Source organism: Petaurus breviceps, unplaced genomic scaffold (assembly GCF_028583685.1).
Source record: "Petaurus breviceps papuanus isolate PSGF00001 unplaced genomic scaffold, PetGlider_PUasm1.0 428, whole genome shotgun sequence".
Lineage (NCBI taxonomy): Eukaryota > Metazoa > Chordata > Mammalia > Diprotodontia > Petauridae > Petaurus > Petaurus breviceps.
This window is the reverse complement of record NW_027186331.1, coordinates 1988324-2013476: the sequence shown is the minus strand read 5'-3', so window position 1 is coordinate 2013476 and position 25153 is coordinate 1988324. Positions and strand designations below refer to the sequence as shown.

At 54.3% G+C, this 25153-nt stretch overlaps 1 protein-coding gene across 1 annotated transcript in view; it reads left to right on the top strand.

Moving 5' to 3' along the window:
• The window catches only part of ARVCF (ARVCF delta catenin family member), a 339824-nt gene that overhangs the window by 310551 nt on the left and 4120 nt on the right, over positions 1-25153 (top strand). The window contains exons 11-16 of the mRNA XM_069100847.1: positions 1849-1966; positions 3262-3433; positions 6409-6426; positions 13299-13370; positions 22635-22762; positions 24342-24497. Of these exons, the coding sequence (XP_068956948.1) occupies positions 1849-1966; positions 3262-3433; positions 6409-6426; positions 13299-13370; positions 22635-22762; positions 24342-24497 (664 nt within the window). The remainder of the gene's footprint in view (positions 1-1848; positions 1967-3261; positions 3434-6408; positions 6427-13298; positions 13371-22634; positions 22763-24341; positions 24498-25153) is intronic.

Sequence of the window (25153 nt, the reverse complement as noted above, 5' to 3'; positions counted from 1 at the left end):
AGCTAGCCTGGAGGGCCCTCTTTCTTCCCTGGGCCCTGCCCCTCACTGAGGAGCACTCACTGAGGCGGCTCTCGGCCCCTCTGCCCCTTCTCTGTCCCCTCTGTCCTGCCTTCCCCAGCAGGCATCTCGTGGGGAGGGCTGCATCCCGGGGTCTACGGGTCCGGGTTTCTGGGCGGGGAGCAGGATGGGGGCCAGGAGAGGTGCCCCACTGGGAAGGATGCCACCCCTGCTTCTCTCACCCTCCCAAACCAAGATGGGGCAGCCGGAGGCGGGCCAGTCTTCAGGCACAGCCTCGGTGGAGAGGCTGGCTCCCAGCCAGAGGCCACAGCCCCTGCCCCTGTGTTCCACTGTGGCCAGGCCTAAGGAGATAGGAGAACCAGATGGGCCTGCTCCTCCCCCAGTTCTGGGAAACTCACCCAGGGGTCACCACCCCCTCCCCAGGAATGCTTTGGGGAAGGGAACAGAGCACAGAGTACTGCCCTGACTGAGAATAGGGCAGAGCTGGGAGGAGGTGGAGGGAGGGGAGCCAGGAGGGAGTGTCGGGCCTGACAGCCAAGGGGAAGGGCCATAGGCTGGGAGCCTGGACCCCTGGGTCCCAATACCAGCCCTGTGTCCTCTGCCAAGTCCCTTCCTGGGAGAGGCAGTGAGCAGGGGACAGCGGAGAACTGCTGGGCTGAATCCTGGGTTCTGTGTCCCCTTGGGCAAGGCACTGAGCCTCTCTGGGTCTCAGTTTCCCCATCTGTAAAATGAGGGGCTTAGACCAGATGACTTGAGGTCCCTCCTAGATTTGTCCACGATCCTGCAGTCTCTTAGAGCCCTTCCAGAGCTAAGCCCTTTGTCTGGTCTAGGGGAAAGACCAGTGGATCTGGTGTCTAAGGGCACCTGAGTTCAAATCCTCTCTGATAGTTTCTGGCTGTGTGACTTTTGATAAGTCACTTCCTTTCCCAGATCTCAGTTTCTTCATCCATAAAGAGGAGTTAGCCAAGATGGCCTGTGAGCTTCCAGCATTAGGATCCTGTGATACTCAGTCCTCAGTTTCCCCATCGGTGAGGGCTTGGACTAAAGGCTCTGCAATCTCTTCTGGCCCTAACTCTAGAGTCCTGTGACACCTGGGTCCCAGTTTCCTTACTTGCAAAGTGAGCACTATAGCCCTTACCCAGCCAGGCTCAGAAAGATGTGATGAGTTCATGGGTATGAAAATGTTTTGGAAGTGTTGGCATTCAATGCTTGTCAAGAGGGAGGATGCAGAGGACCCAGTGTAGAAATGGGCACTGGACCAGAGTGAGTTTATTCCTTGCTTAATCCTGAGCTATAGGCTTAAAAATCTAGAGCTGGAAGGGGCCTCAGGGGGCTCTAGTCGACCCTACACCCTCATTTTTCAGAGAAGTGATTTATTGGTCCATGGGCTCAAAGGTGGTAAGCATCAGGGGCAGGATTCGAACCTAGGTCCTCTGACCTCAAAGCCAGTGTCATCTCCATGCTTGACAATGATAGGAGACAGGAGGGAGAGTGTGGAAAGAAACCTGGGTTAGGGCTTAGCAGACTGCCCTTGTGCTAGGCCGTGCTGCCAGCTGCCTGAGGTCTTGGGCACAGAGGATTCTGGAGGCTTTGGTGCTACTGTGGGGTTGCAAGGACAGCATTCTTGCAAGTGCCTTTTAAGGACTGCCCAGCCCCTTTGGGCATCCCAGGCTCAGAAAGCAGGAGACCCTGTCACTAGACCTGAGGGATGAAGAGACAAGCCCTGCCCCCCAGGGCCCTGGAGACGCTGGCCGTGTCCTTCTCCTGACTCCCGGGCCTTGGACTTCCCAGAGGTCCGATGAGCTAACCAGATTCCTTCAATCTCCCCAGGAACGTGAGCTCAGATGGGGCAGAAGCACGCCGGCGGCTTCGGGAGTGCGACGGGCTGGTGGACGCCCTCCTTCACGCTCTGCAGTCGGCCATTGGCAAGAAGGACACAGACAACAAGGTGAGGATTCCACACAGCTTGGGGTGCTTGGGGTGGGGACCGGGGCAACCGCCTTCCCTCAGGGGCTCTCAGACACAGGTCTCCCTCCTCCTTCGGGTCTGGGCCCTCTCCAAACAGAGGAGAGATCAGTCAGCCAGCATTTATCAAGCTCCTACTGTGTGCCGGCACTGGGAGAACAAGGAAGGCAAGACCACGGTCCCTGGCCCCCAGGAGCTCCCAGTCTAATGGGGGAGGTGACCTCCACATCACTAGGCCTGTATGACATGAAGTGTAATGGAATGGTGACCTCATAGGACAGGACCTGGCTTGGAATCCCAGCTTCATGTAGCATTGAGGGGGTGACCTTGGAAGGTCATTTTCTACCGCTGGGTCTCAGTTTCCTCCCCTGCAGTGAGGTGTTTGGACCCAGAGGCATTGGAGGTCTCTTCATCCCTGCCCAGGTTTGGTCCTCACAGGTCCCCTATGAAAGCAGGGTTCTCATGTCCCAGGATGAAATATGGAATCCAGGGCAGAACCGAGAACAAAGGGGGCAAGTTCAGAGGCTGATTGAGGCTCATTATCGAGAGAAACCTTCCTAATACTGAGCACTGTCCCAGGGATCATGGGCAGCCTAGCAGGTAGTGAGCTCCCCGTCCCTGGAAGTCTTCAAGCAATGGCTGGCCGGCCATTTGTCAGGGGTGTTGGAGGCAGCTTCTTGGACAGGTGCAGGCCAGAGTGGCAGCTCCCGAGCTGTCTCCCAGCGTTCCAGGATGCTGGTGGGCTCTGATTTTTAATCTGGGCACGCTGGGAGTGGGGGCTGGAGGGGACAGGAGTCTTTTTTCAGCAACAGCAAGAGGGCTCAGTGGGGATTCTAGCAGGATGGGGTCTGGGCTCAGAGAGGTGGAAGAGGCTTGGGCTGAGTGTGTGCAGCTGGATTAGAGGCCTTTATGTCTAGGGTGTTCTATGCTAGAGTAACCGAATTGGGAGGGGAACCGGCCTTAGAACAGGGGATGGCAGAGCTGGGAGGGGCCTCAGAACAGGGGATGTCAAGTCTGAGAGGGGCCTTAGAACAGGGGATGGCAGAGCTGGGAGGGGCCTCAGAACAGGGAATGGCAGAGCTGAGAGGGGCCTCAGAACAGGGGATGGCAGGACTGGGAGGGGCCTCAGAACAGGAGATGGCAGGGCTGGGAGGGGCCTCAGAACAGGGGATGGCAGGACTGGGAGGGGCCTTAGAACAGAGGATGGCAGGGCTGGACAAGGTCTTTTTTTCCCTCATTTTCCTTTCTTTTCAAACCCCTTCCCTGTCTCTTTCCCAGTCGGTGGAAAACTGTGTCTGCATCATGCGTAACCTGTCCTACCACGTTCACAAGGAGGTCCCAGGAGCTGACAAGTACCAGGAGTCCGAGGCCAGCCAGGCGGCCAGCACGGGGGCCCTGCCCCGGAGGAAGAAAGATGATGCCAGCTGTTTTGGGAGCAAGAAAGCCAAAGGTGTGTGCCGAGCCTGGGCCTGGATCCCTGAGGGCCCAGCAGAGCAGGGGCAGGAGCCTTGGTAGCCCTCTGGGCCCTGGGGAGGCCGGGGATGGGCACTGGCCGGCTCCCTGGACTGGAACACCCCACCTCCCAGAGTCTCAGGATCAGGCCGAGGGCCCACTTTGCTCTTTTCACTGCCCTGACCCTCCCTGGCCCAGAGCTTTCAGAATGGGTGTACAAAGCCTGGTCTCTGGCGCCCAGAGTTAACCCTATCCTCCTCAGCCCTGGAGAGAGTTTCTGGCCGATGGCTGACACAGCCATTTGAGGTGGCCGCTGGTGCCCTTCTTCCTGTCTGACAGATGAGGAAACGAAGGTCCAGCCACGCAGAGGTGACTTTCCTGGGATGGTCCTGTGTTGCCTGTCCTCCACTCTGCCCCTTCCTCACCTTCCCCAGCCCTTGGCACACAGAGGACAGCATCTCCCTGTTAGCGTGCCCAGAAATGGGTGCAAGCATGTGCTGACATTGGCATGGGCGCTTTGCTTCTGGAGAGAGGCGCCTGGGACTCGATGTTTAGAAGGCCAGTCTCCCTCACCCAGATTTTCCCAAGATTCAGGCAGGGGGTTGGTTGGTCAGAGGTTGGGGGGAAGCCTTTTGAGGTCTGTCTGCCTCCCCGCTGAGGTCCCCTAGGCCTTGAGGCGCCCTCCCATGGGCCCGGGGTCTGCTTCCCACTTGACCAGATTTCTTTCTCTGAATCATGAGTTGGAGGGACTGGCATGGCCCTGCCCTCAGCTGGGACAGTGTGGCCTCTGATGGGGTGAACCTGACCTCAGACAGAGGGAACCTGAGAGGGCCTCAGGGAAACCTGACGGGGGACACTGTCCTCAGGTGCTGGTCGTACATGCTAGGGGGAGGTGCTTTGGGGGGCAGCCATTTCAGCCAAGCCAGATTCTCAGACCTTAGGCCTCCAGCCTCCAGAGCCCACACTGGGACAAGCAGGGAGGTTGGTGGAATCCTTGGGGGGGGTAGTGTTTCCCCTTCCTTGGCTGCGGACAGGGGGTGTCCTTTGTACTCTGGCGAGCTGCTGAGGCCTGACCGCTCCTCCCCTCCAGGGAGGGCCTCCCCCCACAGGCCCCCAGTCCAGAGGGCCTAGCCCTAGGCCTCCGGCCTCAGCAAGCCCCAGGCAGCTGGGGTTGAGGCCCCAGGTGCCCTGGACCTTCCAGGTCCCTTGGTCTTGCTTGGTCGTCTGGCTGCTGAGTTCTGTTGCCTCCTGCCCCCTTCCCCTTCCATCACTCCCCCCCCCCCACTTCAGTGGATGCAACCTCTTTGGACTGACTCCCCTCCCGCCCTCTTCTGCCCATCTCATCATTCTGCACATCTGAAGGGTGCATTTTCCAGAGTTAATTCACAGGGAATAACAAAAAGTAATAGCTAATGTTTGCATCATGCCAGACACTGTGCTAAGCACTTTACAAATCTTGCATTTGATCTCCACGACTAGCCTTGGGAGGTCTGTGCTATTATGAGCTCCTTTTACAGTTGGGGAAACTGAGGCAGACAGAGATGAAGTGACTTGCCCAGGGTCCCACAGCCAGGAGGTATCTGAGGCTGGGATCTGAACTTGGATTTTCCTGACTCCAGGCCCAGCACTCCAACCACTGCACCACCTAGCTGTCACATGGAAAAAGAGAATCCCATGAGCGAGTCTTTTGAGGACAGAGTACGTGATCTGTCTGTGAGGTCCCTTCCAGCCCTGACCCCAGTGGCCCAGTCAGTGCACAGACAACAGTTTCCCCTTCCCAAACTAAGTTTCCTCCTTCTCCTGGACTTGGGTCCTCAGGCCTTGCCAACTACCCTCACTCCCCTGGCCTGGGGGGGTGCTATGGGTCCCCTCTCCTCCTGTGGTCTCAGAAGAGAAATCTGCTGCCAGCTCATACCCAAAACAAATTCATATTTGTCTTCCTGGGCCTTCCAAGATAGCTTTATCGGTCCAAACGTCTTCCAAACTTCTGCTCACCCCTGACCAGATTCCTTGCTGGTGGTTAATTGCTCCATGGGAACTCTTAGCAAGCTAGAAAGACTTGATATCAGGAAAAATTTCCAGACCACTAGAGTTGTCCCAAAGTGGAATGGGCTACCTAGGGCAGTAGTGAGCTCCCCATCACTGGGAGTATCCAAGTAAAGGTGCTGGCTGGCCGTTTGTTGGGGAGGTGATAGAGAGGATCCTCTATGAGTGGATTGGACTCAAGGTCTCCTAAAGGGACAACCAAGGAAATCCAGGTGGGCTAATAGGACAGGCTTCCTTCCCATCACTTGGGAACCCAGACTACTGGAGAGAGCTGGTCTTAGCATGAGGAAGCCTTCTGCCCCTGAACCCTGAGGGCTGCATGACCCTGGACCAGTCACTGAAACCGTCAGTGCTCTCCTCCATCTCTAAAATAAGAGTTTTGTGTCCAGGACCCCCTTTGAGAGCCCCTTGGTGAAGCCTGTGGAACCCTTCTTAGGGTTCATGCTTGTAAATGAGTAAAATAAAACCCAGGGGGAACTATAGCACTAAGTACAGTAGAACAGTCATAAAAAGAGAGAAGGCCGATTCCCAGGGCAGAGGAGGTGGCAGCCTGTATTGGTGGAGGGAGTTCCTTACTCTGATGATGCCCCCGGGGCTCCCCCAGAGCTCACCACAGTAGGCCCCCAGCCTCTCAGAGCCCGCCCAGTGGGGGGCACTCTGCCCTGCCTCTGCTCCTTCCCTTGGAGCTGGATTCCCAGCTGCAGCTGGTGGCGATGGTGGCCAGAGTGGGCCAGCACAGAAAGCCAGGAGTCGGGCGCTGGGGGAGGGCATCTCCTGGGGCCCTGTGGGGAGAGCAGGCCCAGCCCCCGGGCAGTGCGGGGGTGGGGGCGGGGAGGCCAGGCCCTTGGACCACGCCTCTCATCATCGCTCTGTATTTCTCCTTTGTGCCACTCTTCTTTCCTTCTCTGCTGCTTTTCTGGTCCTAAGAGGATTGGTTCAGTCAAGGTGAGTCCTCGTGTCCTTTTCTCTCTGTTCTTTTTCCTTCCTTTGCTGTCCTGGGGCCCCTGGCGGCAGAGAGGGTCGGGGTGGAGCTGAGCTCTGGCCCACATCTGTCCAGCTCCCAATCGCCGGGTGCAGCCCTGCTCTGAAGTCGAGTTACAGTGATTTAAAAAGAAGGTCCCGGTTTGTGGTGTTGAGCCTCTCTGTGCTAAGCTTGTCTTCCCTCAGATGAACAGGCCGTCACCAGCCACACTCAAGGCATTTCTAGTTTAGTGGGACCTGTCCCAGATTGGTCAGAATAACTGAGAATCCAGGAAAATCTATCTCCACATCATGATGAAGCACTAGAGGAAGCCGTTAGTGGAAGAAAATGAAGTTCAGTCATGATAAATGTAAACTTCTGAACTTGGATGCAAAAAGTCAATTGCACCAGTATGGAGTGGGGGAGAGATGACGCAGAAACCAATGCACTGGAAAAAGATCTGGTGGTCTTAGACAACCATAAGCTCAATGTGAGTCAGCAAGAAAAGATAGACCAAAAAAAAGATCAATCTTAGGCTACACTGTTAGAAGCAAAGAGTCACAGGGATGGGGGAATCTGTGGCCTTGAGACTACATGTGTGCAACCGTACTTGAGGACCTAGAGGATCACATGTGGCCTTGGGGCCACAGGTTCCCCACTCTTGGCCAGAACGAGGAAATCAGCTCACTGCTGCCCTCTGCCTTAATCAAGCTCCATATGGAGAATCACACTCTGTTTTAGAGATTTTGCCAAACTGAAGCTTAAACAGGATGGGGAAGAGACTGGAGCAAAGAGCTGAGAATATTTAGGTTGGTGTCTTTGGGGGTCTGAAGGCCCGTCAGGTGGTAGAGGGAGTAGCCTGCTTCAGCTTGGTTCTGGAGGAAAGAACCAGGAGCCTGCAGTTCCCCTTGGGATAGCTGTTATGGTGTCTGGAGTGCAGCCCCAAAGGCCTCCCCCAGTGGGAGTGTTAGCAACAGGACCTCGGTAGGTTGTCTGCCGAGGCCCCTTTCAGCCCTCCCATTCTGTGTCTCTAAGGAGTCCTGCCTTGGGGAAGCCTGGAGCTACCTGGGTCACAGCAGGGATGTTGGTGCTTGGGCTCTGGCCCCAGCAGCTCTTTTTGGCTCTTATTTGAGTTCTCCTTGGCTCACTCCCTGCTGGAATCAGGGCTGGGTAGTATGGAGGGTACCAAGACCAGAGCATAGATAGCAAGGGCCCCCATCTCCCAGAGGATGCCCAGCCAGCCCTCCCCCCTTCTGAGGGGAAGATGTTGCTGGTCTCAGCCCTAAGCCCGCTCTCTGGGGGGCATCCCCTTAATGCCACCTGGTCACGGTGCCAAAGACCCAGGGTGCTATTTACATTCTTTCCTCTCGGCATCCCCTGGCAGGCTGTTCACCAGCCTCCCTGCAGGTCTTCTCTTGTAGAGCTGAACTTTCTCTGTGTAACTCCAAGCAGGACCCTCCCTTACAGTCTCACCCCGGGCCCCTGGTGGCCTTGTTCCTAGGACCCTTTGCCTAGACTGAGAAAGCAGACTCCCCTGAGCCTGCATCTGCCCTCAATTATTAAAGCTTTCCAGATTCTTGTGTGATTTATCCCACCCATGCACTGTGGTGGGTTTAGGCTGCCTGATTCAGGTGCACCAGAAAGGGGGCGGGCCTTGGAGGGAGCAGATCTGGTTCTGTGCCATGTTCAGGCATTTACCTGCTGTTGAATTGCAAGCAAGTTACTGACCTTTCTGTGTCTCTGTTTCCTCATCTCTAAAAGGGGGTGATAGTGCACTGAAGCCCAATGAAATCATAGGCACAGTGGATAGATACTCATCTTCCTGAGTTCCAATCCAGCCTCAGACATTTCCTAGCTGTGTGACCCTGGACAAAGCACTTGACCCTATTTGCCTCCATTTCCCCATCTGTAAAATGAACTGGAGAAGGAAATGGCAAACCACTCCAGTGTCTTTGATGAGAAAACCCCAAGAGGGGTCACAGAGAATCAGACACAACTGAAATGACTGAAGAATAGCACCTGGGGGAGGCATGTTTGTAAATCTTAAAATGCTGTATGGAAATGCAAACCATTATTATTCAGGTTCATAACTTTTTTAGAAATTTCTCTTAGTATCTTTGTAAGTGTAGGGACTGACGTCACTCTGCTGCCTTGGCTCAGGGCTAGAGGGCGAGGACCCTGGAAGGGCTGAGAGACTGTCCTTCAGAAGGGCCTGGCTCAGAGTTGGGTTCAGCACCTTGGCTAGCACCACGGCTAGAGAAGGGGGGTGAATTTCAGCTGGGCTGCAGGTGAGCCCTAAGGCCTGATTTGGGGGGTGGGGAGGGGAGCAGGGGACCACAGAAACTTGGGGAGCAGGAAGGGAGGTGGCTGCTACAGGACACTCATTATTGGATTTGTCATGATCACACAGCGACATTTGGTTGTTTGTGGAACAAGACTCAAGTCCAGGGAACGTTTCAAGGCTTGTGAAGGGTCTGGCTGCATTACATGGACAAGCCATCCCAAACATAGCTACACTTCTGTGTGTCAGGCCTAGCTAGTGCCAGGCTGGCAGGCAGGGGAACTAGGTGTGTGCCTGCATTGTCTCTGTCCTTATGTAGCATTGGGTGCTTTCCTTGGCTGGGGGCCAGTCTTGTAGGACAGACAAGTCAGGAATAACGAGGCGTTCCTTGGGTTGTAACTTGGAATTCTAGACTGCCTGCTCTCTAATTCCCAGGCAGGTTGAAAAGCCCCTGTTGGAGCCCTCAGGATTGGGGGTGGGATATCTGCTTAGAAAAAGGGCTCCCTCCCTTTTGTCCTGGCAGGAGCTGCAGCCTGCCTTGGGGCTCTTAGCTGCCTTTCCTCTTAGCAGATGCCTTTGGGAGGTTCAGATTGCATTCTCTTGCAGACAGGGGCCTCTCTTCTGTGGAAGCTTATTAAGAGTCTGGGGACTTTGGCTTAGATGAGAGGTTAAGCTCCTGGCCAGGTGGGCTCTTGAGCTGACTGCACTCCTGGCCCCCAGCTGATAATTACTAGATGTTCAAAAGGGGGAGATTTTTATCCAGAGCCAGCATCAATATGGGTCAATCCCATCCAGTCTGGGTCAGTCCAGTTCAGTTTGGGGAGGCATCAAACTGGCCTGGGCAGGGAGTTGGGACAGCCTGCCTTCTGGACTTGGTCAAGCTGCTACATGATCCCTGGCTAGCTCACTGGGGAGCAGAATCTCTGTCCTTCAGTTTCCTTGTCTGTAGACCTGATGGCCAAGGTGGCACCATGGGAAGATTACTAACAAAATCTGCATTCAGGTGCAGCCTGGGTGACCTTGGGCACATCGCACTTCTTCTCCCAGGACCTCAGTTTTCTCATCTGTAAAATGGAGGGGAGGGGACAGACTTCTCTTCAGGCCCGAGGGCTAGGACTCTGTCAGGTGTCTCCCAGCTCCAATGTTCTGCACTTTAGATGCAGTTTAACACAAGTCCATGCAGATCAATAAAACACTGACTTCCCTAAGTAAACACCATGTGCCAGTCCAGGTTCTGGGATGAGGATGCAGAGGTGAAGGAGAGCTCAGCCCCTGGCCTCAGGGAGCTTCCCCTCTGATAGGAAGGGGCCAGATCAGTGATTGTTTTTACACAGAACTCCCAGATGAGAAAACTCTCTCCACTGATGCAGGTCACCACCTGCTCCCCAACTTAGTCTTAGAGAGCCCTGAAAGGTTAAGGTGATTTGCCTAAGGTAACACAGCCTGTACTTGTCAGAGGCTGGGCTTGATCCCAGGTCTTGCTAACTCCGATGCCAGCTTTTTGCCCTTTGCCACGCTGCTTCTCTACTACTTAATCAGAGGGCAGAAAGTAGGAGTGTGATGAAGGCAGAGAATCAGGCAAGGCCTGGGAGCTGGCTGGCTGGGAGGAAATAGGGGGACTGCCTGGAGGAGGAGGCAGAGACAGGGCAGATGGCAAGGACAGTTAGAGATAACATACCCAAGCAGCAGGTGGTGTGCATTGTGAAGTGGGCGCTGCCTCTAAAGTCAGGGAGACCAGAGTTCAAGTCCCACCTCAGACACTAACTCTATGATCCTGGGCAAGTCATTTAACCTGTCTGCCTGGAAGTTCAGCCAAACCAAATATACTGTTATGAATTCCTTTTCTAGGCGGATTCATCACCAGAACAGAGTGGGCATCAGGGAAGAGACAGGAGCTTTCCAGAGAGGACCCTCGCTCACTGCCTTGAGGGAAGACCCCAGGCTGGGGGGCAGGGCACCTACATTCTGTTCCTGGCTCCGAACTCTCCACCCTGTGGCTTCCTCCCTCTGGGCCTCAGTTTCCACACCTGTAAAAGGAAGGAGTTTACTAGAACCAGAATATGGCAATAGGAATAGTGAAGGGCCCAGAGTTCAGGTCATGCAAGTAGTGTCTGAGGGACCCAGAGACACTTAGCCTGGAGAGGAGATTGAAGGGGAATTGAAGGATTATGCCAAGGGGGGATTCAGACTGAGGAAGGGGAAGTGACTCCATTCTGAGGGGGATGCAAACCAAGGCGATGTCAGGAAGGGGATCCTAAGGATGTGACCCATTCCTGAATGGAGCGGACCACTCTGGGAGGGGCAGACAGAGCTGCCCTCACCCCTGGGGATGTCTGCAAGCCAAGGCTGAGGGACCTTAGGGGGAATGTGGGAGAGGGGACACTGGTCCTGATGTGGCCCAGACTCAGTGGCCTCTGGTGCTCTGAGGACCCCATGGAAGCAGAGCCCCAGGCCCCTCCCAGCTCAGACAGGCTGTGTTCTCAGGACCTTTCCTACTCAGACTTGTGCTCTGATGTTCTGTGTTCTAACGTCCCTCTCAGTTATGTCATTCAATGTTCTTTGTTCTAAGGTGCCTCCCAACTCTGCCATCCCTTGTTCTAAGGCCCCTCCTAGCCCTTCCATCCCCTGTTCTAAGGCCCTTCCCATCCCTGACATCCCCTGTTCTAAGGCCCTCCCAACTCTGCCATCCCTTGTTCTAAGTCCCCTCCTAGCCCTGACATCCCCTGTTCTAAGGCCCCTCCCAGCTCTGACATTTTGTGACACATCATGCCAACAGGAAGTCTCAATGCTCTTAATGTCAGAAGTTCTGAGTTCAAAATCCTAGGTCTGATTCTTCCTTCTTGTGTGATCTTGGACAAGTCTCTGAGCCTCAGTTTCCTCATCTGTAAAATCAGGGGCTCCTGCTCTAAGTGTTGACTCTGCTGATGCCCCATGTGACCTTGAGCAGACCCTTCAGTGCGCTGGGCCTCAGTTTCCTCCTCTGTACAAGGCGGCTGAGTAGATGATCACAGTGATCTTAGAGCCTTCCATGAAGCGTCATACAAGCTCAGTCTGTTAGTCGACAAGCATTGGTTAAGTGCCTACCGCATTCCTTGGTTTGAAACGAGATGCTCAGGATACAGGGCCTGACTCGATCAGTCTCTGCCTCAGAGCTGGTTTTGGTTCCTGCTGGGGTACCCCTGTGTCAGTGGGGGCAGGGAGGGCTCCTGTGTGACAGTCCTGGTGGTGGTCTCCCCCCCACCCCCGTCCCTTTGCCTCAGTCCAAGCCGAGCTGACCAGCTGGCTGATTCTGCCCCTCAGAGGCTACGTCCTTCCTGCTCGTTGCAGAGCCTGGAGTGCAGGGATCTGGACTGCCAACCCGCTCCAGAACAGGAGCCTGGGGCTTGAACCCTGCCCTGGACACCTAGTGACTGTGTGACTGGGGTCCAGTCTCTTCCCTTCCTCATCTGTAAAATGCATACCGTTTACGTCCGTGTCTTCCCGGGATGTTGTGTCCATCACTCCCCAGCTGTGGTCAGCTCATACTTCCTGATCCTCGGTCTTCTCATCTGGACAATGGGTGCCCTTCTAGTACCCACCTCTTTGGGCTGTGGTAGGAGAAACAGAGTTGGCCTTCGAGGCTGTGAAGAACAGAAGATGCTACAGCTGATTACCTCTCCTGCCTGCCCCTCCCCAGGACTGACAGTGCAGCATCCTGTATGCCAGCCACTGTGTCCTCTCTGACGCCCCTCTGGCTGTGGCCTCCTCTTCCCGTAGTGCCTCCTCTGAGATTCTGCTTCCTGATAATTTAACATTGTGTAGGAGATGCCCAACCAGCCCCGCATGCCACAATGAGGCCACTCCCCTCACTCGATGAAAATGGGTGAGCTGAGCCCAGGGAAGGCCATGCATTGAGAGTCCATGGCAGCCCCGTGTGTCGCTCACGGGTCCCTGTAAAGTGCAGATGGTGGGACAGATCCAGCATCCCCCTGACCTCCTAGGAGCACCTTGGGCACCAGGTCCCACCCCAACAATCTGATGACAGCTCCCTGTCCCTCCGGCCTGATACTGGGGTTTGCCCATCTTCTGATACCAGCCCTACTCCAGGGCTACCCCAGCTGATGACAGGACAGCTGAGCCCTCCCCAGGGCTCCCTGACTGAGGCTCTGGAAGAGAGCTCTCTCTCTCTCTCCTGCATATGTCCCGTGCTTCCCCACCTTCCCACTTTTGGCTAATACTATTCCATTCCAGTAATGCCCTCCCCCCATTATCACCTGATGAGTTCCTCCCCATCCTACATCTCCTCCACCAGGGAGCCTTCCCTGATGTCCTTAATCAGTTGCGGCCTTTTCCTGGAGAGAATCCTGAATTCCTTTGGCTGTACCTCTGTGGTCTGTTCATTACGTGAATGTGTTCCATTATGGTCTTTTTCATTGGCGTCATGTTCTTCCACTGACTGTAAGCCCCATGAGGGCAGGGACCTCCCCTCCCCAGGACCAAAGGCCAACCATGAGAATGTCAGATGGCCTTCGTGTCCATTGTGGGCCTGGAAGGGACCTTCTCACCTTCCCTTTGTTTTGGTTTGCTTTTTTATAGGAAAGAAGAACGGAGGCATGGACAGGAACTTTGATACCCTTGACTTACCCAAGAGATCCGAGTCAGCTAAAGGTAAGCAGGGGCCCCTGGGAGCCATGGGGCTGGAGAAGGGGTCCATCCCGGCCTTCCTACCACCCATCACCAGGGGTGCTGGCTTGGAGCGCGTGCCCCTCTTCTCAGCTCACAGAATCACAAACTCGGAGCTAGAAGGGCCCTCGGAAGGCAGGCAGGCAAGAAACCTTTATTAAGCACCTACTGTTTGTCGGGCCCTGTGCTAAGCATTGGAGATACAAAGGTAAAGAGAACCTCTGATGTGGGAGACAATAAGCAAACAGCCATACTTGCTGTATACAGGAGGAATCGGAGATGACCCACAGGAGGAAGGAGGGCAGCTGGCCCCGCTCCTTGCTGACTAAGGATCCCCACTGCCCCAGAACCAACAGGCCTTCCGGCCTCTGACTGAAGACCCTCAATAAGGGGGAATCCCAGTGTCCCCCGAGCTGTCCCCCAGGAGGCCACTGGGTCACACCATAGATAGAGTGCTGCTCTTGGAGTCAGTCCTGAGTTCAAATCCTGTCTTAAACACTTCTAGCTGGATGACCCTGGACAAGTCACTTAACCTCTGACTGCCTCAGTTTCCTCATCTGTCAGATGGAGGTCATCATAGCACCTGCTTGCCAGGGTTGTTGTGATGATCAAGTGAGATAACAGAGGCAAAGCCCCTTGCAGACCATAGCACACTCTGTGCGTCTAACGATGATGATGGTTGTGATCCCGGCTCTGCCATGAGGAGATGAAGGGAGCTGAGAGTGGATGCTGTCCCCGCCTAGAGAGGGCAGCCCCAGCATTTAGAGGGTCATGGATTTCAAGGGAAAGGGGATAAACCATGTAATCTGGCCCCTAAGACTTGCCCAGGGTCTCATAGGTGAGGGCTAATGGGAGTGGCTGACTGGCTTGAGTGCCAGGCAGGGCATAGGGCTGTCTCCCATGTCAGGAGCTGCCTGTTGGATGCAAGGCTTCAAGGCTCTACTGCTTTCAAACTGAAGACCCTCTGACAGTTTAAGATTCTGGGTTTGAGCTCGGATCTTAGAACCCTGGCAATGCAGGACTTTAAATGCTGGAATCTAGAACTTCAGAGGCAGAAATTCAGGTCACTAGAACCTTAGAATGTTAGAACAGCTGAAGAACAGATTCTCAAAACATTGGAAATAACAGCAAATTCTAATCTAGAATCTCAGAAATACAAAAGCTGAAAATGACGGACTATTAGAACTTTAGAACTACTGGATTTTTCAATGTCACATATGATGGTTCTCTTTTCTAATGCTGTGACTTTCCAACACACCCAAGGCCTGCTCCGCACCGCACCCCCATAACCTTCCCTTCTAACAGAGTATCCGCACACTAACAGATCAGTCTAGTGACGCCTTCCATGCCTAGGGGTCATCATTATCGTGATAGAGAAGCAGTAAGTGGACGGGGTGCTGGGCCTGGAGTTAGGAAGACCTGAGTTCAAATCTCACTTCACTCACTAACTAGGTGTGTGACCCTGGGCAGGTCACTTCACTCTGCCTCAGTTTCCCCCACTGTAAAATGAAGATAGTGCTAGCAGCCGCCTCCAGGTCTGTTCTAAGGATCAAATGAGATATTTGTGCAGTGCTTAGGACAGCACCTGGTAAGAGGTGCTATTATCGTTGTTATCAGGACTTCTCTCCAGAGAAGTAAGAGGCTCTATAGGCAGATGTGACCCATTGGGTTGATTCATCTTGCCCAAGTCACCTGCCTGGGGTCACGCATCAGAGGTAGGGCTTGAGCCAGTGCTCTGTGGTCCATCCCCTTCATTTTACAGAGGAGGAAACAGGTCCAGGGAGGATCTGAGGTGAGATCTGAACTTGGTTCCTCTGACTCTGAGACCAGGTTCCTATCCACTTCACCACAGCTGCATGTCTTTATAAGAATATCTAACAGCTCTTTAATGCATTAAGGTTTGCAAAGAGTTTACAAACATCTCATGTAGTTCCTACAACAATCCTTGGGAGGCAGATGCTTCTACTATTATCCCCATTTTACCAATGAGGAAACTGAGGCTGACAGGCTTAGTGATTTGCCCAGGGCCACACCTCTAGTAGGTATCTGAAGTAGGATTTGAACTCTGGTCTCCCTGTACTGCCCACTTAGCCACCTGACTGTCTTATCAACTCTGCAAGGGGGCCCTTCACCGGTGGTCCATGAACTTGATTTGTTAATGTTCTGACTGTTGTATTTCAATGTCATCTCTGGATTTTACTTTGTGCTTTAACAACATGATTCTGAGGAGTTAGCCATGGGTTCCGCTCCAGTGGACTGTCTGCCCAAGGGGTCAGTGGCCCAGGGACAGTGAAGATGCCCATGCTCAGAGGTGACTTAGAAGGCAGGTGGGGGGGGGGTAGTGGAAGAGCAGAATGCTGGGTCCCAGAGCAAGGGACCCGGGTCCAGTCCCGAGGCTGCCTTTCCAGCTGGTGTAACCTTGGGTGGGCGGCTCAATCCTGGCCACTGAATCTCTTTCTCCTCCTGTCAAATGGGGAAAATGATCCTTTCTCTAGTTTTGAACAAGGCTTTGAGCACCTTAAAGGACCAGAGAAATGGGAGCTGGGTGCTTTTGTCACTTGGAAGGCCCTATAGAAATGGGATGTATTGTAAGCCGGCTCCGGGCCCTCTGTGCTCCTGCCCCCTCTGCCTGGGCTCCTTCCTCACTGGCCTTTGTTCAGTGCTCACTTCAGAAAGCAGGTCAATGCTGAGAGATGGAGGGAGGAAGGGCACACAAGGAACCAGCGGCTTAGCCCAGGAAGGATGCTGCTGTTGCCATGGTGATGGTGTCCTGGACTGGAGGCCAGCTTCCTTTCTGCCATATCTGTCCCTGGCCCGGAATGCCCAAGGTGGGGGTGGGGGAGCAGAGGGGACACATGGGCCATTTGGCTCTGGCCTAGAGACAGAGTCTGGATGGGCCAAGGGCTGGGCCAGCCCTGAGCATGGGCTGGGAGCCTCAGCCAGGGCTTGGGCCATCTCTGCCCAAGAGCAGATTTCTAGGACCCCAGGGCTCTGGAGTCATAAGGGACCTTAAGGACCATTAAGTCTAACCATCTCATTTTACAGAGAAGTAAACTGTCTTGTCCAAGGTCACACATAGGATCAGAGATCTGTCACTGGAAAGGTCTTTGCCTGACTAGACCCAAGCACACATCAGGCGTTTAATACATGCTTACTGTACTGACTTGATTGATTGAAATGAGAGGCCAGAGAAGGAAGCTGAGTGATCTTGATAAAACCGAAAATGGGCAGGCTCAAGACCGGAAGGATGTCTAGGGACCAGCTGACAAGGAAACATCAGTGTGATTGGGGCTGGGCCAGAAGCAGTCTGCCTCAGGCGGGGAGCATCCCAAGAGATTAGGGTCTGTCTAATCTGGCACAGCTTGTGCAGAGGGTCTGCCCCAGACCCTCAGACCCTTGGACGCTGGCCCTGGGCCTCATTGGCTACTGGGCTGTGGCTTCAGCCTGGACAGCTCCAGCTGCTCTCCTGTGGCCAACTGCTGTCTCTCTGCTGCCCCTGGCGGATGGCAGATGAGTGGCCGTTACCAGTGTCCAAAGGACTGATTTGTTGCCCTCAGCCCCTGGGAACAGCCAGAGAGGAAGGGAGATTTCAGCCTTGTGGGTCTTAGATGGGATTAGTTCAGGCGTGTGTGTGTGTGTGTGTGTGTGTGTGTGTGTGTGTGCCTGTTAATGTGTGTGCGTGCATGTGAGTGTGTGTGTGTGCGTGTGCGCATGTGGGAGGGGAGGGGGCCTCTGGCCCATTGCTCAAGCCTCTCCCCCCCCCCCCCCCCCCCCCCCCCCCGGTCTCCCCCCCCCCCTGCCCGTTTGGGGGGGGGGGGGGGGGGGGGGGGGGGGGACAAGGACCGGTCCCCCGGCCCCCCCCCCCCCCCCTCCCGCCAACTCCATGGTTCAGCCCTCATTCTGGCCGTTCTGGAGGGAGATGGCTGGCAGAGGAAGCAGGACAAAGGGCTGACCCATGGAGGCCCTTCCCTTTATCCCAGGGTCTGGTAGAAACAGGATATCAGGCTCAGGTCTGGAGGGGATCTGAGAGATGTCCAGTCTGGAACCTGCATTTCATCAATGAGGAAACTGAGGGAAGGCCAGGAGGTGGTAGACTGGTCCAGGGTCACCCAGAGAGTGCGGCAGGGCCCAGGATTCAAGCCTGAGGCCCTCTTGGGATCACATTGCTGTCACTACAGTTGCGCGGTGGGGGTCAGACATGGAGGAGTTCTTGGCAAGGAACGGCATCCGTTAGGACGGAATGACCAACTTTCTATCAGAAAGACCTGAGTTCAGATCCTGCTTCAGACACGTATTGGCTGTGGGATCCTGGGCGAGGCACTCCATCCTTCTGTGCCTCAGTCTCTTCATCTGCACAATGGGGGCAATCCTAACACCGACCACCTGCCCAGTGAGAGAGCAGCTGTGAAGCTCCCGGCACAGAGTAGGTGCTGTGTACATGTTGTTGTTGTGAGAACTACATGAGATCACATGCCCAAACCTTAAAGGGCTCTACACAAATGCTTATTGATTACTAATAATGTATATTCAACATATAATCAATATATCATGTCAATATATAGCATATAATTAACAATTATTAATCATGGGATTATGGATCTAGGGGTCATTGAGTCTAACCCCCTCATTGGACAGATGGGGAAACTGAGGCACAGAGTGGCTAAGAGACTTGGTCAAGGTGATGTAGCCGGTGCTTGAGGCTGAATTTGAACTCAGGGCTTTCTGGGCCCCAAGTTCAGTGCCCTCTCCACCAGCTAGCTGACTTCCAAACAATCAGCAAGCATTTGTCAAGCACCTTCTAGATACGGGACACTGTGCTAACAAGGAAGCCTTCTCAGAGGTTTCCTGTTTCTCACTGTACTGTCGTAGCCGGCCCTGGTATATTGGGAGCAGGGAGGATGCTGGGAGGCCTCCTGGAAGGGGTCACAGGGCAGGCTGCTGCTGACCAGTCCCTGTCCCTGGGCATCTTCAGAGAAAGGCCAGACCCTCAGGGTTCTCCCTGCCTCAGGCACCAGGCCTTCCCTTCCTTCCACTAAACCTCCCCCTCCACGGCTCCCGCCCCCTGGGCATTTCAAAGCCCACCTGGCCCCTCCCTGCACTCTCCAGTCCAGCCCCACCTGGTGCCTTGCTGCTTCTTACACGCAACTGCCCATCTCCAGACTCTGAGTGTTTGCCTTGGCTGTGCCCCAGGCCCTGAAGGTTCTCCCTCTTCACCTGATGCCTCCCTGAATGCCTTCAAGTTTCCCCTCATTCCTTGTCTCCTAACTGCTTTCCATGTCATCAATAGGTCTAGTTATTTACGTCAATCAACATTTATTAAGTGCCTGCTGTATACCAAAGACTGTTCTAAGTGCTGGGGATACAAAAAGAGACAAAGTGACGTATTTTCCTTGTCCCTTGGCTCTCTCCCCGCCCCACCCCATTAGACTGAGAGCTCTGTGAGAGCGAGGCTTGTCTTCTACCTCTTCTTGTGCCCCAGAGCTTAGCACAGAGCCTGGCCCCTAGTAGTGAACACTTAATGTTTGTTGACTGACTGACTGATCCCTCAGGGCTCAGCTGATCAAATAATTCTCCCTCATATTTCTATTGGTCTCTTTTGCCATCTCCTCCCCTTCATTCCCACTAGAGCCTTTCCCCCCTCTAACCCAGAGAGCCTTCTGTTTTTGTAAAGATTCTTTAAAAATGGGCAAAAATCAATTCAGCAGAATTAACAAATGCATCCACCAAGCCTGATGGCATATGCAGTGTTCCAGACCCATAAGGTCTGACCTCTGCAAGGAGTGGGGGAAATGGGCAGTTTCCCTTCTTTGAGGCCAAGCTTTGATCACAGAATCTTTACTAAGGGTACAAATCGCCAATCGTGGCTGACTGTGTGCTCTCTCCCAGCAACAAAGTGATTTTTTACTGGGACCGTCAATGCCTTAGTCCAAAGTGGGGAGAATTATGGGAAATTTAGGCCCCAGAGTAGGTCAGTAAGGAAAACAAAGGGGCAGGAGCACTTACTCCCTCACCTCGCCCCCCTTGGCTCCCTCAGTTATGGTCTTCGGGCCATCCTGGGCGCAGGTCCTTGGACAATGACTGCCGAGGTCTTCAGGGGTTCGGGAAGGCCAAGATCCTCATGGGAGATTTGGGGCTGGCTCCTAAGGCCATCCTCTCTCTGAGGGGCTTGTCCTTCCCTTGGGTTGGAATGAAGCCCCATTGCTACGGATACCCAGACTTGACTGCCCTGCCCCATTGCTCCCCGGAGGTCCCGTTTCTGCCCCTGCTGACACTTTGGGCCCCGGGAGAAGAGAACCCAGACAAGCTCCCTTTTCCCATTTTCTTCACATCAGCCCTGGGCGGGGGGGTGCAGATAGTGGGGCAACGGTGGTCTGTGGTCTTGGGTTCTGGTGACGGTGCTGACGGCTTGATCTGTGGCCCCAGCATCCCATGGGAAGAAATGGGATTTAGGGCTGGGGACAGGATTTGAGTTCAAATCTTGCAGCTATGTGCTCTCAGGCCAGACGCTCCCTCTCACTGGACCTCAATTTCCTCTTCAAAAAAATAAAGATCATAATTAAAATCCTCCCTCTGAGGGGAACGTCAGAGGGCTGTTGACAGAAAAGCCCTTTGTGTATCCGGAGACACTCCCAGGCTTGCCCCCGGTTGGTATCCCCCCTGTAGGCGGAGATGAGAGAGCAGACACAGCCATCCCCTTAAGAAGGTAGGAAGGTTTATAGGATTTAGAAGGGGAACAAACTCTAAGGTTCCCTTAATCTGACCTGCTTTGGCTGGGGACACTCCATCTCCAAGGAGGGAAGGGATAGGACTTGTCCAAGGTCACACAGCCAGTGAGGACATAAGCTGGGACTGAGACCCAGGCTGTGTCTCTGGGGAGAACAAACTTCCCCAGCCAGAAGCAATCAGACAGAAAGCCAAGACAGGATTTCAGGAAGCATCAGATTGTGCCAGGGCTGGCCAAGAAGGCGGGGAGCCCTGGGGGGCGTCAGGGGGTGGGGAGGCTCCATCCTTCTCCTCTGCCTGCCCCCAGCTGCGGGAGCCCCAGAGGCAGGAGGGTCTGCTCGGCCCCAGAGCAGCTGAAATCATGCAGATAGAGCCTGGCCCTGAGATACTCTAAGAATCTGAGGTCAGGCCAGTGGGGAGCAACCATGACTTACACCAGCTGGGTCTTCCAGGGTTCTGCCAAAAGGGCTTGATGTTAGCTTTGGGAGCAGAGCAAGACAAAGGGGGGATGGGCAGCGTCCTCAGATGGGGGCCATATTTTACAGGTGGGGAAACCAAGGCCTGGGGAGGGTCTGTGCCTTAAGCCGGATAAGGCAGAGACACAAGCTGGGTCAATGATAGAAATCCATGCATTACAGAGACACGTCCCAGCTCCTACCCCTCAGTGACCCAACGATAATAGCAGGTAACCACAATAGTACTAATACCGTCTGCACGGCATTTAATCCTCACAACAGCCCTACCAGGGGGTGCTCTTTCTTTTTTTTTTCTTGAGGTGATCGGAGTTAAGTGACTTGACCAAGGTCATAGGGCTAGTGTATGAGGCCAGATTTGAACTCCGGTCCTCCTGACTCTAGGGTGCCACCTACCCGCCCCTGGGAAATTCTCTTATTCCCTACATTTTACAGATAAGGAAAGTGAGGCTGAGAGGGGTCTAAGTGCTTTACTCACAGGTCACTTGGCTGACTGTTGAGTCAGGATTCAAATTGAGATCGTCCAGATTCCAAGTACCATGTTTCCCCGATAATAAGACCTATCCCGAAAATAAGCCCTCCCCGTACTGTGTAAGATTCCTCTAAAATAAGCCCTCCCCCTAAAATAAGCCCTATTGAGATTGCTACTGTAGTGAAGGTGATCCCCTGTGCTACACGCTACATTACGGCACCCTCTGTATGCACCATCCCCTCCCCCCCCACCCCCGGTGAAACGCACGCCGCGCTCTGAGCTGCATCCAATCAGAGCTGCAGCAGTGAGCGCGTCATCCTGTTCTTCCCCAGTGATTTGCTTATTGAATAAAGGTACATTTTTTTGTTCACATTTACCTGTTTATTAAAATTGTTGTCAATGTTCATTAAAATAAGCCCTCCCCTGAAAATAAGCCCTCTGGTGTTTTTCTGTCCAAAAAATTAATAAGACAGTATCTTATTATCGGGGAAACATGGTACAACAATCCATCCATTTGGTCATCTAGCAGCCACAAGGCTAAGGCATCTCATCTCTACAATGCTTGGTTTCCCTGCCCGACAAATGGAGGGAGACTCAGGCTCACACGTCCTGTGTTCAGATAGTATTGGCTTCAGAAGTCAAGAAGGACTCTCTGGAGCTGTGTGACCCTGGACAAGTCACTTTACCCCATATGCCTCAGCTTCTTCATCTGTCAAATGAAGGACACCACAAACCGCTGCAGTATCTCAGCCAATGGGGTCACAAGGAGATGAAATGGCCCAACAGCCCCCGAAGTGTCCCTGAGTCACGGGGAGGACAGTGGGGGCTTGGCCCAGAGGCACCTGGTTCCTCCGTAGCTCAGAAAGCATTTTTTGAGAGGGATTCAATCATTCAGGATAAAGAGCATCGATTGAATGCCAACTGTATGCCAGGCTCTAGGCCAAGCACACGCAGCTCCAGCTTCACTGAAATCTTGGAGAATGAGAGTATGAGGTCAGGGCCTTGAGGACAGTTTAGCTTAAAGGAAAGAAATGTGAGGTTGGCAGGGTGCCTTATAAATAGCATGTGGTGCCAGTGGTGCACCCATTTCACAAATGGAGAGTCGAGGCAGGCAGCAATGGTGCGGCTTGCCCAGGGTCACCCAGCTAGTACATGCCTGAGGCTGGATTTGAACTCGGGTTTTCCTGACTCCAGGCTCAGTGCTTTGTGTGGCACTGCCCCTAGCCACTGCAGGGACATTGTTGGCCCTTGGACAAGATGTGTCTGGGGTCACAAAGGGGAAGTCCTTAGAGATCAATCAACCCCCCCCCCCATTTCAGATGAGAAAACCGAGGCCTCTGGAGGGAAGTGACTTGTCCAAGGTCTTCATGTAGCAAGGCAGCGGCAGAGCAGGATCTAATCTCGGGTCCTCCCTTCCCTCTCCTTGCCATGTTCTCTTCCAGCTGGGAGATCCCGGGCTTTGGGGCACACGGCACTGGTGTCCCTGGAGCTGCCTCCCTGCCCTGGCTCGGGCAGCTGGAGGTGGGGCCCAGAGGCCAGAGCTGGGGGGCTCATGCACTGACGTCCCCCTCTCTCCCCAAGGCTTCGAGCTGCTGTACCAGCCCGAGGTGGTGCGTCTCTACCTCTCCATCCTCACCGAGAGCCAGAACTTCAACACTCTGGAGGCAGCGGCTGGGGCTCTGCAGAACCTTAGCGCAGGCACCTGGATGGTGAGTGCCGGGGGCTCATCCAGGCCTGCACTGCAAGGGAGCTGGGGCCATGCAAGGCCCCCTACCCCAGGGGACCTGCAGCCTGTGCACGGAGCCCTCCCTGGGGGCCCAGGGTAGAGAAGGTAGGGCCTTGGAATCCCACCTGCTACCCCAGCTGGGAGACCATGAGCCAGTCACTCGCTGCTGTGAGACTCAGTTTCCCCATCTGTAAATGGGAAGCTCAGACTCAGTGATCTCAAAGGGCTCCAACAGTCCTACCCTCTCCTCCCACCTCCTCCTTCTCTTTCTCCTCTTCCTTCTTCATGTCTTCTCTCTCCCTCTCTTCTCCCCTTCTCTCTCTCCCCCATTCTATTTCCTTCTCTCTCTGTGTCTCTCTGTCTCTGTCTCTCTCTTTCTCTCTCTCTCCCTCCCTTCCTCCCTCCTTCTCTCTCTCTCTCTGTCTCTATCTCTTTCTCTCTCTCTGTCTCTCTCTGTGTCTCTGTGTCTCTGTCTCTCTCTCTCTGTCTCTCCCTCTTTCTCTCTCTCTCTCCCTCTCTCCTCTCTGTTTCTGTCTCTGTCTCTACCTCCTCCATCTCCTCCTGCCACATCCTTCAGGGCCACAGGTAGCCAACAAGAATCAATTAAACACCCACTGTATGCCAAGCACTGAGGATACAAAAAGAGTCCAAAGCCAGCCCCTGCCCTCAGGGAGCTCCCAATCTAATGGGGGGAAAACAAGAAAACAGCTATGTACAAACCAGCCACAAGCTTTTGCTCATGATGTTCCCCCTGCCTGGGCTGCCCTCCCCACCCCCAGCCTTCTTCCTGATGAATTCCTACCTCTTTTTTTTTTGAGGCAATCAGATTAAAGTGACTTGCCCAGGGTCACACAGCTTGCGAGTGTCTGAGGTCACATTTGAACTCAGGTCCTGTCTCCAGAGCCAGTGCTCTAATCACTGTGCCATCTCTTTCTGAAACCTCAGCTCAGACACCCCACGCTGGGAGATGCCTCCCCTGGTTTGCTGCTAGTCAAGGCCACGTCCTCCCCTCAGATTTGTGTTTGCCTTTCTCTAAAGCCGTCAGCCAATCAGCGGATGTTTATGTCACGCCTGCTGTGTTCCCGGCACTGGGGACACAGAAGGAGGTCAAAGATGGTCCCTGCCCTCAGGGAGCTTCCCCTCTAAGCACAGACCAGGCTGAAAGGCCCCTCCTCAGGGGTACAGACAAAGGAGGAAACCTGAGCCCAGAGGCAGGTGACTTGCTCAAGGTCACACAGCTGGGCAGGAGCAGGGCTGAGATTCTGGCATTGTTGGAGACATGATGAGGCCTCAGCTTTCTGAAGTGCTTTGAGAGGCTTCCAAAGCACCGTCCTCGCATCTCTGGGGGTCAGGCAGTCCAGATAAGATGAGGTTATATGATGAAGTGATGGCCAGATTTGGAGATGAAAGGCCTGGGTTCGAATCCTCGGGGCGATCTTGGCCAGCCTCCTCTGGGCCTTGGTTTCCTTGTGTGTTAAATTGGGGGCTGGGGAGGAGGGAGGTGGGAGGGTCCAGGCTGGGCAGGCTCAGGATCCCAGGGGCATCCTCTCTGCCCTGCCCAGTGGTCCGCATACATCAGGGCCATGGTGCGCAAGGAGCGCGGGCTGCCGGTGCTGGTGGAGCTTCTCCAGTCGGACTCAGACAAGGTGGTGCGGGCTGTGAGCATCGCGCTGAGGAACCTCTCCATGGACCGGCGCAACAAGGACCTGATAGGTGAGGGGCGGGGCGCTCCGGGAGGGGAAATGTACCTGTGGGGCAGAGCCCTCTCTGTGAAATGGGGAGAGGGAGGGGCTCTTTCTCAGAGTCCCCTGGCCCAGGCTTCCTCCCAGGGTCCTCTCTGTGTGACTGTTAGGAGGGGGCCTGGGGCCTGTGTAACATCCCCCACATGTGCCCAGGGCAGCCTCCAGGAGGGGCCCAGCGTGGGCGGGCAAAGCCTTGGGTTTGTGGGAACTGACCGTGGATGGACACCCCCCTTCCCCACGGGAGTATGTGGGACCTCCTCCATGCAGACCAGGTGACCATGGGTGGGGTGTAGTGGGTGTGTCCCATAGGGCATGCAGGTGATCTTAGCTGGGCAAATGTGTATGGGACACACCGTGTTTGTATGTGTGTGTCTGTATGTGTGTGTCCGTGTGTGTTTGTATTTGTGTGTCCATATGTGTCTGCATGTCTCTGTATGTGTCTATGTGTGTCTGTGTCTATGTATGTGTGCCTGTGTGTATATATGTGTATGTGTATGTGTCTGAGTGTCTGTATGTCTATGTGTGTCCATCTATGTGTCTCTGTGTATGTGTATGCATGTGTCTGTGTGTCTGTATGTGTGTCCATTTGTGTGTGTCTGTGCCTATATGTCTGTGTGTATCTCTGTGTATGT